Genomic DNA, 12,106 nt, shown 5'->3' with positions numbered 1-12,106 from the left:
GGGCTTCAGGGTTTTGGAGAGATTGGGGTAGGAGGCAGGGTGAGAGAGGGAAAGAGAGACAAATAGAGGTTGGAGAGCGGTGCACAGAGAGAGGAAAAGGGTGGAGAGAGGGCCTGAGAGATACGCAGAGACAAAGAGAGACACACTGAGAGATGGACGCAGAGATGGAGACCTGGAGGAAGTCTCCCGGTGAAGAGGGTAGTGATTCTGGGAGAGACAGGAAAAAGTGTCTGGAAACAGAAAGAGCAAGAGACCCAGAGACCAAATTAGAGGAGAAGCAGGACCAAGAACTAAAAAGACCCAAGATAGGGTCAGAGACACTGGGAAAGACCCTCAGAGATACAGGCGGTTGTAGGGAATTAAGTAGTCCACGTGACAGAGGCCCCTAAAGCATCCTCAGGCCCTCAGTGCAATAAGTGCCATGGGGGTGCAGTTGTCAAGGTCATGGAAGGTTGTCAAGGTGATGGAAGGCCATGAGGGGAGAAGAGCTCCACTTGGAGCCAGCCTGACTCTGCACAGTGCTTTAGCCAAGGCACTCCACTTCTCTGAGCCTCAGTTTCCCCTCTGTAAAATGAGAATCATGATCCCTCTTCTGGGGGGTGGGGTGGGGGAGTAAAACTTAGATTGCCCAGGAGAAACGGCCAGAAAGGGACACAGAGAGGAATAGGCAGGTCTGAGAGGCGCTTGGGGTGCAGGCTCAGCCCTGATACTTGCCCTGCCGCCAGGTGGATGGAGAGGAAGAGGAGGTGCCTCCAGAGCCGGAGCCTGAGAAAGCCGAGTGAGTGGCCTTGGGTCCAAGGGGCCCAGCCCCTATCACTGCCTCCCTCCTGGACTAGAAGCCTCCTGAGGTCAGGGCCTGAGGATGTCCTGTTCACTCTGGGACCTCAGCATCACCCATCCCAGGCCCAGGCCCAGAGGAGGGCCTCTGTGAAAGGCAGTAGAGAAATGAACGCTCCTCTCTTAACCTGCAAGCCTTTCTACCAGCCGTTCCCTCCGCCTGTAAAACCTTCTCCTGCGCTTCGTCTCAGCCTTCCTCCTCCTTCCCATCTTGGCTCACATGGCTCCTTCTCTGGGAAGCCGACCTTGACATGCCCCCTAAGTTGAAGAGGTGTCTCCTCTGGGCTCCCATAAGCCCCTGAGCTACCCTCGTCCCCCCCCCCCCCCGACCACTCCAGGCTGCCACTGTCTGGTGACGGGTCTGTACCCCCATTGGACTGGAGCCCCATGGGGACAGGGCTGGAAGTTGTCTCACCACGGTGTCCCCAGCACCATCTAGACCTGGACCAGGCATGGGGTGGGCCCCTGCTCATGGCTTTGAATGAATGAATGAATGAATGCATTTCCCAGGCACATGCTCACTCTTTCTGTGTCCTGCCCTGCAGTGCTGAGAATGGGGAGAAGAAAGAAGTCCCCGAACCCCCACCAGAACCCCCCAAGAAGACAGCTCCTCCTCCCCCCCCTCCAAAGAAGGAGGGGGCTGGAGGCGGGGACCTGGAATTCTGGGGAGAACTGGAAGTACAGAGGGTGAAGTTCTTGGTGAGGACCCAGCAAGGGCACCCTGAAGCCTCCTCTCCCAGAAAACATTCACACCACGTCTCCCCCAACCCTGTCCTTGAGCCCACCTGGGCCAGGCTTATCTCTGTGGGGAAGTCTATATGGGCAGACAGCAGAGACGTCCCCAGACAGAGCAGGACCTGGGCACAGGGCAGCATTTTCAGGTGGTCCCCACTTGGCTCCTCGGCCTCTCCCTGCTCACAGTCCTTATTCCAGCCTCCCCGCGTTTGCGCACCTGGGGCCACTGGCCTCAGCTTCCCACCCCCATCCTCTATCCAGAGCTAAATCCTACTGAGGCCATGGCTCTGTTCCTCCCACCGTGGCCTATTTCTTGGCTCTTAGCCTTCAGGAAGGAGCTGCCACACCAGCCCCAGCTCCTCCTGTGGGGGGAGAATTCATCTCCTCATCCAGGCCCAGAAGAAGGGAGTTCGGGGTCCACGGCTCCATCTGTCCTAGCTCCTCTCCAGGCCAGCCTGACATGAGGGGCTGAGGGAAACATGTTGGACAGAGGGTGGTTTAGTGAGGATTTGGGGAAAGCATGGGGGATGGAGAGAAAAAGAGGAAGGGAGAGGTGGAAGTAGATGTCTTCTGCCTGGGATAAAGCAGACAGGGTGCCCTCACCCGGGAAGCAGCATGGCAGAGTGGTTGGGAGTGGACCGCCTGGCTTCAAAGCCCAGGTCTGCCACTTCTTGGCTACGTAACCTTGGACAAGACAGCTCACCACCCTGAGCCTCCATTTCCTCATCCAGAAAGTGGGCATATCAGCAGTACCTACTTCATAGGGTTGTGGTGAGAATTAAACAGTTTCACGTATATAAAGCTCTTAGCCCAGGCCTTGGTATACAATAAGCACTCAATAAATGGGAGATTGTGGGACCAGATATTAAGGACCCCGGTGCTTGGGTTGTGGGTGAATGTTGGGATAAATTCTCCCGGGAAGCAAGTGGACCGTGAGCTCTTTTTCTTTCTCTCCTCATCTTAGAACTACCTCTCCCGGAACTTTTACACTCTGCGATTCCTTGCCCTCTTCTTGGCATTTGCCATCAACTTCATCCTGCTGTTTTATAAGGTGCTGATCAAGAGGGACCGGGAGGATCAGGCACTTACCTGGGCTGTGGGGCGGCAGGCTCAGCCCCTAACGGGTTCCCAGGGCCCTTGCAGTTCACCAGGGACAAGGTGTTGGGCTCAGGGTCCCCAGGAAGGTTCAGGCTGAACACCTGGAGCTTAAGACCCCTGTGGTGGTGAGTATGTGTGTCTGGGTCCATCTGGAACAGATGCCTGAGTGCCCTGTGGGAGTTAGTGCAGGGAATCAGTCCTGGGTTCCACGCTCAGCTCTGCCACTGGCCAGCCCTGTGCCCCTGGGTGCAGGCCTTCCCCTCTCTGCAACACCCGCGGATTCGGTTACATCTCTTTGTTCTCACATAAGCTAAAGAGAAATTTGTGGGGAGGAGGAAATGGGCAGCTCATGGAAGAGAAGGAGAGGGCTATGAAGCAGGCCTCCCAAAGGACAAAGGGACCCTCGGGGTCTTGCGCGAGATCTAGATAACAGGACAGAGGGGCAGTCTAGCAGAATGGTCAGAGCATGGCTTCTGTAGGATCAGAGTCTGGCTCCACCACTCACTGGCTGCATGATGTTAGGCAAAGTTCTTAACCTTTCTGTGCCTTAATTTCCTCATCTGTAATATGGGATAATAACAGAGCCTACATCTTAGAGCTGTGGGAATTAAAAGAGGATTAACATGAGGAATTCCCTGGCGGTCCAGTGGTTAGGACTCCACGCTTTCACTGCTGAAGGCGCGGGTTCAGTCCCTGATCAGGGAACTAAGATCCTGCAAGATGTGCGAGGCCCAGCCAAAAAAAAAAAAAAAAAAGAGGACTGATGTATGTAAAGCACTCAGAATAGTACCTGACAAAAAAAGGTGCTGTATAAATAAATGACAGCTACTACTAATTTTAGTATTAGTGTTAATATTAGTGTTAAAAGTAGCCTCTTTAGGGCTCCACTATCAAGACGAATCAACTCTGTTTTCAGTCCTCCTGTCACTCAGTTCAATAGTCAGATTCCCAAGACAGAATCTGATTTGCTAGCTAGGGTCCTGGGCCCACCCCTTGATCTTGATGGACAGTCCTGCAGAGACTGTATCTGACGAGGGCCCAGTTTTGGGTGTGGCAGACCAGGTACCAGGACACCGGGTCCCCACCCTGTCTGACCTCTGTCCCCCTTTAGGTCTCAGACTCTCCACCAGGGGAGGATGATATGGAGAGCTCAGCATCTGGGGACCTGTCAGGAGCAGGGTCAGGTGGAGGCTCTGGCTGGGGCTCGGGGGCTGGAGAGGAAGCAGAGAGCGACGAGGATGAGAACATGGTGTACTACTTCCTGGAGGAGAGCACGGGCTACATGGAACCTGCCTTGTGTTGCTTGAGCCTTCTGCATACGCTGGTGGCCTTTCTCTGCATCATTGGCTACAACTGTCTCAAGGTGGGTCATGACCACAGCCTTGGGGCTAGGGCATGTGTGTGTGCGCGCGCGCGCTCGTGTGTGTGTGTGTGTGTGTGTGTGTGTTTGGAGGGGATGTGTGCCGGGGCACTGGCTGAGAGGACCTGGGGCAGGGGCTGGGGCATCTAACACAGTGATTAGGACAGAGGGGCGTCTAGGGTTGGGGTAAGGCTGGGGGACTGAGTACAGGATTGGGGTCTTTAGCAAGGGTGATATTCAAACTGGGAACTGATACAGGTTGCAGCTGAGGAGATGGGTCCTGTGACGATGTTAATTTCTGGATCAAGAAGCAAAATTTGTCATTCGGGAATATTTATTTTCTACATGTTGGTCAGTTGGTGAATTAATATCTTTGAGGGTCTGTGGGCCTCAGACATAACACGGGTGCCAACAGGGGGATGTGGATTCTGACATCAACTATGCCTGAAGCTTGTGATGCCCCGTAAGGTGTATTACGAAAACTTCAGTATGGGTTCCATGAGAACTGACTGTTCAGCAAATCTTGATACTTTACAATTGGACGAACAGAGCTCTTTTGGCTTAGAACTTTTACAAGTACTGTCCCCTCTGCCTGGAATGCTCTGCCCCACTTCCACCTCCTTTCACCTGCCTGTTTTATTCCTCCTCCTTCCCTTGGGAGGCCCCAGGCTGCAGCAGGTGCCCGTTCTGGGCTCTCCCGGGTTTTTTCCTCATCCCAGCCCTGACCCCCTGACCGCATTTCCCCACTACTACCCTGATCACTCTGGGAAAGCTCCTCTAATGTGGGGTCTCACAAAGGCTCCAGCAAGATGTCCTAGCTCCTGCCGAGGCTGTGGTCTCCTGACACCCACCCCTTTGCCTCCCTGCATGATCTAGGTGCCCCTGGTGATCTTTAAGCGGGAGAAGGAACTGGCCCGGAAGCTGGAGTTTGACGGCCTCTACATCACGGAGCAGCCTGAAGACGATGACGTGAAGGGGCAGTGGGACCGGCTGGTGCTCAACACTCCGTAAGGGCCCAGCCCCAGCCTCGTGGTGGGTTGGGGACGCAGAGCTGGGTTTCCACTCCAGTCCCAGCCCAGGCCTCAAAAGGCCGGAGTTCCAGTCACTGCCCGTCCTGACTCATTCTCCCCAAGCCTTTGTCTTCCTCTTAGTAATACAGACAAATTTCCCCTGCATTAAAGTACCTCTGGGGGTGCTGCTGACACATGGGGATTCCTGGGCCCCATCCCTGGGGATTCTGGTTCAGTGAATCTGAGGTGGCACCCAGGAACCTGCATTTTAAACTCTGTCCCCACGCGGGATTCTCACCAGGTGCCATGAGTGGGAAATATATGAAATCACTTGGTTTTCAACCTGAGCCCAGAGAGGAAATGACGGCTGTGAGGGCAACGTGGTGGGACTCTGGACCCCCAAAGTACACTCCCAGCCCATTCCGTTTTCCCCCAGGTCAAGTCCCATCTTATTTGTTCATACAGCGGGGCTGCATCCTTAGAGGGAGGCATGTCTAGAGTAAGAGCACCAGGTCAGGTTGGAGCCCTGGGTTGGCCACACTGTAGCTGGGAATTCTTGGTCCAGTCACTTGGCCTCTCTGTGCCTCAGTTTCCTTATCTGTAAAGTGGGGATATATAATAGCACCGACCTCACAAGGACCTTGTGACAATGAAATGAGTTAATGTAGTTTCTGGGGCAGTGTAAGCTCTAGGTAAGGGTTGGAAGTCATTTTCTTTTTTCTTTTAATGAAGACACTTTTTTTTTTTGCATCAGGTCTTAGTTGCGGCATGCAGAATCTTTGTTGAGGCACACATGCAGGATCTTTTGTTTCCGAGAGCAGGCTTTTCCTTGTGGCGCACGGGCTCCAGGGCGCGAGGGCTCGGTAGTTTGTGGCATGCAGGCTCTCTCGTTGAGGCGCGCGAGTTCAGTAGCTGTGGCGTGCGGGCTTAGTTGCCCCGTGGCATGTGGGATCTTCCCGGACCAGGGATAGAACCCACGTCCCCTGCATTGGAAGGCGGATTCTTTACCACTGAACCACCAGGGAAGTCCCGGAAGTTATTTTCTTATGGGGTCCTGCCTAGTGAAGTGGTGCAAGGAGAGAGAGAAGCCATACCAAGGACATCCTATACTCTCATTGTCACCATTAAAGACACATTTAACTTACACACATTCAAGCACACATGCTTAAGAGAGAGAGAGAGAGACACCTATTTAAAATGGTGTCTGCCCAAGACCTCGACTTCTAAATACCATTTCCTGTGACAAGGAACCAAACTCCTTGGAGAAGTGGCAGATTTTTCAGGGCTGGGTCGGGGAAGTGTAAGATGAGCCTGGATTATCTTGTTATGTCAGAAAGCAAGGGTGTGCTCACTGAAAAATGGTGACATGCTGAAAGGACCCTGCTGCCAGCTTAGAAGGGGCTCCCTGTGGACAAATCAAGGACAGTTTGAGCGTTGATAAGGATAGGAAGTGCCACAAATTGAAACACACATCAAATAGGCCTAAATCCATGGATTCATAATAAATCTCCACTTCACCCCCGACCCCCTCCCCAGCAAAACTCATTGGCCCACCTTTGCAGGATGTTGGGACATCAACTCATCAATTAGAAAACTGGTAAATAAAGGGCCAGAATCATCAAATAAAATTAAACAGTGTGAGGAAGCACCCCGGAACCGGAGCAGGGCCAGGCTGCTGGTCCCGACTCCTCCCCACCTGAGTGCAGTTCTGGGGTCTTTGCACATCCCAGCTCCGAATGCGAGCCGCCTGCCTCACCTGGGCTCCACCAACAACAGCAGCGGGGGAGGGCAGGGTAAGAGTTGACCTTGGGCAAAAGTCACCTGGCCTGGAGTCTTTAGAGCCTGACCCTGAGTGAGATGTGACCCCCCCTGTCTCCTGTGAGAAAAGCATTGGAATTCCAACCCCCCCGCCGCGGCCTGGCTGGTGGCTCCTGTTCCCTCCTACCCTGATGTCTTGTGGCTTCTTTCTCTTGGCAGGTCTTTCCCCAGCAACTACTGGGACAAATTTGTCAAGCGGAAGGTGAGAGGACGTGGATGGGGAGGTGGAAGGGCCTCCTGGGCTGGGTTCCTTGCTGCCACCAGGCCATCCAAACCCCGTCAAGCACTTGCTTCATGTGTGACCTTGGGCAAGAGGCTTTGACTGTCTGAGGAGCACCTCCGATTGCCAGTCTGGAAGTGAGCATGCCAGTCACCCCTCCCGCTCTGTAATGAGACGACACGTGTAACAAGCACAGCACGGTGCCTGGCGCAGAGTAAATACTCTGAATATTAGTTTCGAGGGAGGAAGTAAGGCATCCTATTTTCAGCACACAGACTCTGGTGCTCGATTGTCTGCTTTTCTGTTCCTAGTGGGGTCAACCTTTCTGTGCCTCAGTTTCCCTCATATTCAAAGTGAAGTAATGAGGGCCTACCCCACCAGGTTGTTGTAAAGGTTATATGACCTACTACATGAGCAGTATCTGGCACATAGGAAAACGTTCAGTTACAATCATTCAGTCACTCAACAAATGTTTCTTGAGCACCTACTGTGTGCCAGGACCTGTTTTAGGGACCTGGAATCCAAGGAGTAAACACATTTGCACCCTCTAGTTGGAAAGACAGAGGAGGAACACATTTATAGCATTCAGGTGGTGATAAGTGCTGTAGAAGAAAAAAGCCCCGCGGAGGGGTGGGGAGTGCGTGGGTGTTGGCCCAGACAGGTTGCTCTTTCGTGCAGGGTGATCAGGAGGTGAGGGAGTGAGGCAGGTGGGAATCTGGGGGAAGGGTGTCCTGGGCAGGTGGAACGGCCAGTGCAAAGGTCCTGGGGGAGGAATGTGCCTGGTATATTTGAGGAGCTGTGAGGAGGCCAGTGTGGCTGGAGCAGAGTGAGTGAGGGGGTGAGTGGGAGGAGATGAATTCATAGATGATGGGTTGGGGACGCCAGTTTTATAGGATTCCTTGCCTACCTGCCTAATAATAATAAATTATCCCAATTAATTTGGCTACTGAGTAAACTGGACCTTTATCACTTTGGGACCTTCCTCCTGAGGATCTGAAGAAAGCTCTGGCCCTTCTCCCCAGAAAAATGCACCCCCAGTCTCTCACACAAAGTTCAGAGTGTCCCCAGACACCCCCAACCATGCAGGCTATGACCTTCCCCACCCTAGTTGTGTCTACACGGCCCTGTGCTCCCCTGCGTAGGTCTTGGACAAGCACGGGGACATCTTTGGGAGGGAGCGGATCGCCGAGCTCCTGGGCATGGATCTGGCCACGCTGGAGATCACAGGCCACAATGAGCGCAAGCCTGAACCACCACCGGGGCTGCTCACCTGGTGAGCCAGGGGTGACCCTGCACAGGCCTGGGACAGGCAGGGGAGGTGGTCAGGGTCTGACCCCCCAGCATCTGGCCATCCCTCTTCCCTCCACCCTACAGGCTCATGTCCATTGATATCAAGTACCAGATCTGGAAGTTTGGGGTCATCTTCACAGACAATGTGAGGGGGGCCCTGTGTGGGGGGGGCCTGCAGGAGAAGGGCCCGAGGGCGTCGGGTGCCCCACCCCAGGTATCCCTGACCAGGGGCTGACTCCTGACCCCTGTGCACCTCCGACCCACCCAAGGCTCCTTACCACCCAGAACACTCTTGAATTCCCAGACTATGTCCTTCTGTGGAGGGTTCCCCAACTCCCTGCAGAATGGCTTCCCACCCAGAGTGCTCCGTTGTTTTAGAGTTGTTCCTGATCCTTCAAATAATCCCTAGCCAGAGGTGGCCCCCTGACCCCCAGAGCGTGCCCAACACTCTCAACTGTTCCCTGGTGCCCAGAGTACTCCTTGACCCTCATGAACCCGGCTCTGTGTGCCCACAGTCTTTCCTGTATCTGGGCTGGTACATGGTGATGTCGCTCCTGGGTCACTACAACAACTTCTTCTTTGCCGCCCACCTCCTGGACATTGCCATGGGGGTGAAGACGTTGCGCACCATCCTCTCCTCTGTCACCCACAATGGGAAACAGGTGTGGAGGGGACCTGTCTGAGGGCAGTGAGCCTGGAGGGACGAGTTTGGCAGTCTGATGAGGGGTGGAGGGTGAGGGCTGGGCAGGTAGGGTGAGGAGGGGCAAGGCTGGGCGGGCTGAGCCAGGGCGGGTGTGGGTGGTGAGACCCCAGGGGGAAGGCCACCTGGGCCGACCTGGGGCAAGGATAGAGAAGGCTGGGGACTTCCCTGGTGGTCCAGCGGTTAAGGCTCTGCGCTCCCAGTGCAGGGGGCCTGAGTTTGATCCCTGGTCAGGGAACTAGATCCCACATGCTGCAAGTAAAGATCACACATGCCTCAACTATAGAGCCCGCGTGCTGCAACTAAGACCCAGCGCAGCCAAATAAATAAATAAATATTTTTTTAAAAAAAAAAGGATAGAGAAGGCTGGGCATGGGGGAGGGGCAAGCCCAGAGTGGAGCTGACCGGCCCATTGCCTGTCCCCAGCTGGTGATGACCGTGGGCCTCCTGGCGGTGGTGGTCTACCTGTACACGGTGGTGGCCTTCAACTTCTTCCGCAAGTTCTACAACAAGAGTGAGGATGAGGACGAGCCTGATATGAAGTGTGACGACATGATGACGGTAAGCCCCTCCCCCCAACACTCTTGGAACAAGTTACTGACCATCCCTGACCCTTAGTTTTCCCATCTGTAAAGGGGGTTAGTAATAGAACCTACCTGTAGACTTATTGTGAGGGTTCAGTGAGCTGACACTTGTGAGGTACTTAGAACAATGCTCAATAAATGGTAGCCACTGTTGTAATAGTATTTGAGTTTTTCAAGCTATCCTTATTGGAAGGGTGCTCAGGCACGGTGCCTGACTTACAAGCCATGTGATTTGGGGTTGGCTGCTCAACCTCTCCATCCTCTGGTGTCCTCACCTGTGAAATGGGTGTATAATAACAGTACCTACATCTTCGGGTTGCTTTTAGGACTCAGTGATGCTCCCTGATCATCTAAGATTTAAAAGTCTTAGAATAGTGCCTGGCAGGTATTAAGGATTCCATAGATGTGAGCTACTATCATCATTATAACGAAGAGTGTCACCCAAAGCATGCTATCCGTGTTTTTATTTTCTCTTCTATTCTAGGAGTGGTGGTCATAACCCAAACTGAGTTGTTGTTTTTTTTTCTAAACTCCATCTTTTTTTTTTTTTTGCCCTTACCGCACGGCTTGTAGGATCTTAGTTCCCTGACCAGGGATTGAACCTGGGCCCTTGGCAGTGAGCGTGCAGAGTCCTAACCACTGAACCACCAGGGAACTCCACTAGACTCCATCTTTATTTTTATTATACTCCAACTGAACCTTAGCATTTCCTCCACTTGTGAATTTTTTAAACTTTTTATTTATTTATTTTAAAAAATTTGTTTGGCTGCACTGTGCAGCTTGTGAGATCTTAGTTCTTCGACCAGGGATCGAACCTAGACCCTCGGCAGTGAAACCGCAGAGTCCTAACCACTGGACCGCTAGGGAATTCCCCCCAAATTAAGTTTAACCTACTATAGGCATGGGCCACAGTGGAAAGAATCATCCCAGGGCTTTATCTCAGAGATGGCCTGTAATCTGGCACTGTGCTCGCAGGATCCACTCAGGCTGACATTTGAGGCCCCACCAGACCTGGTCTTGCCACTCAGCCTTGTTCCCGTCAGTCACTGGTCTTAGCTCTTACCCAAGAGAACTGGGCTCTCTCACTTCCCAGGGACACAGAAAGAACAGTGTAAAGTCTTTCCCAAGTGCCAGGCAGACCACGTTCCTCCCTCTGCTCAGAACCTTCTTGTGGTTTCCCGATGCCTTCACCATGGCTTACAAAGCCAGGGAAAAACCAGCCTGGCCTGAGTCTAACCAGAGTCCTTCTTGCTTTTTGCTCTCTGGCTGCCTGGTCCTCCTTCATTTCCCCTAAGATCATGTGTTTCCTCCCAACCCAAGCCCTTTGCATCTGACATTCTCTCTTCCTCCCTTCCCCGGCCCTATGTACACACACCTCTTCACTTGATGCTTCACCTTCAACTTAAATGCTGCCTCCTACAGGAAGCCCTCCATTACCATTGGCTGGACCTCATTTATCTCCCTGCTCTTGCCCACAGGAACTCTATTTTCCAGCTTCACTGAACCTCTTTCAGTTCCTCACAAGAGCAAGATGCATTCTTTCCTCCCCAAATGGTGATGAAGCACATGTGGTTTTCTCTGCCTGGAACTCTCTCTCCCGCCTAACATTTTCTTCACGTTCCAGCTCACACATGTCCCCTCTTCTAGGAAGCCTTGCCCCATCACCGCAGGCTGGGTCAGGCTTTCAAAGCTTCAACGCTTCCTGTGCTTCCCCCATCTCACCCCTGATTACACTGTGCTTTCACTGTCCTGGCCCTGAGCCCTCCCTATCACAGCCCCGATCATTTCTGGGCTGTCATTGTCTGATGCCAAGTTTGTGAGCCCCGTGAGAGGAAGGTTCAGGGCTGTCTCAGTCATTGCCATGTGTGCCCTGCTGCAACTAGCCCAGGGCCCTGTAGGTAGTGGGTGAATGTCGAATGATTGAATGCATGACTAATGTGCTTCTCACCCTGCCCCCGCAGTGTTACCTGTTTCACATGTATGTGGGTGTCCGAGCTGGTGGGGGCATTGGGGACGAGATTGAGGACCCAGCAGGCGATGAATACGAGCTGTACCGGGTGGTCTTCGACATCACCTTCTTCTTCTTTGTCATCGTCATCCTGTTGGCCATCATCCAGGGTCAGTGCTTGTCGGGGGTGTGGGAGTGGGGGCTCTGTGCCCAGAGGCAGACTAGCTCATTTAAGAGTGCAGGCCCAGGATCACATCAGCCTGGATTCATATCCTGGCTCTGCCTCTCCCTGCTGTGAGACTTTGGGCAAGTCACCACTCTGAGCCTCAGTTTCTCCATCTGTAAAATGGGGGGTTTAATTATACTAGCCTCATCGCGTTGTTGTGAGAATTCAATCAATTCATAGGTGGTAAATGCCTGGCTCATGATAAGTGCTCAATAAATGCTAGGTATTATTATTTTTAGGAAACAGGGTGTGATTAGGGGGATGAGGGTGGGAGGCAGGA

The 12,106-nt window shown here is 53.1% G+C and overlaps 1 protein-coding gene across 1 annotated transcript in view; it reads left to right on the top strand.

Annotated features, from left to right (window-relative positions):
- RYR1 (ryanodine receptor 1) overlaps nucleotides 1-12,106 on the top strand; it is a 121,202-nt gene that overhangs the window by 108,087 nt on the left and 1,009 nt on the right. Inside the window, exons 92-102 of the mRNA XM_089903499.1 lie at nucleotides 726-778; nucleotides 1,383-1,536; nucleotides 2,537-2,623; nucleotides 3,782-4,033; nucleotides 4,907-5,037; nucleotides 7,018-7,060; nucleotides 8,221-8,351; nucleotides 8,453-8,513; nucleotides 8,884-9,030; nucleotides 9,495-9,629; nucleotides 11,614-11,770. Coding sequence (XP_089759625.1) covers nucleotides 726-778; nucleotides 1,383-1,536; nucleotides 2,537-2,623; nucleotides 3,782-4,033; nucleotides 4,907-5,037; nucleotides 7,018-7,060; nucleotides 8,221-8,351; nucleotides 8,453-8,513; nucleotides 8,884-9,030; nucleotides 9,495-9,629; nucleotides 11,614-11,770 — 1,351 coding nt within the window. The remainder of the gene's footprint in view (nucleotides 1-725; nucleotides 779-1,382; nucleotides 1,537-2,536; nucleotides 2,624-3,781; nucleotides 4,034-4,906; nucleotides 5,038-7,017; nucleotides 7,061-8,220; nucleotides 8,352-8,452; nucleotides 8,514-8,883; nucleotides 9,031-9,494; nucleotides 9,630-11,613; nucleotides 11,771-12,106) is intronic.

Source organism: Delphinapterus leucas, chromosome 20, assembly GCF_059928025.1.
Source record: "Delphinapterus leucas isolate spDelLeu-1000000601 "Yukka" chromosome 20, BTC_Dleu_Yukka2, whole genome shotgun sequence".
Classification (NCBI taxonomy): Eukaryota; Metazoa; Chordata; class Mammalia; order Artiodactyla; family Monodontidae; genus Delphinapterus; species Delphinapterus leucas.
The sequence above is the reverse complement of the archived record's forward strand: the minus strand, read 5'-3'. Positions and strand labels throughout refer to the sequence as shown.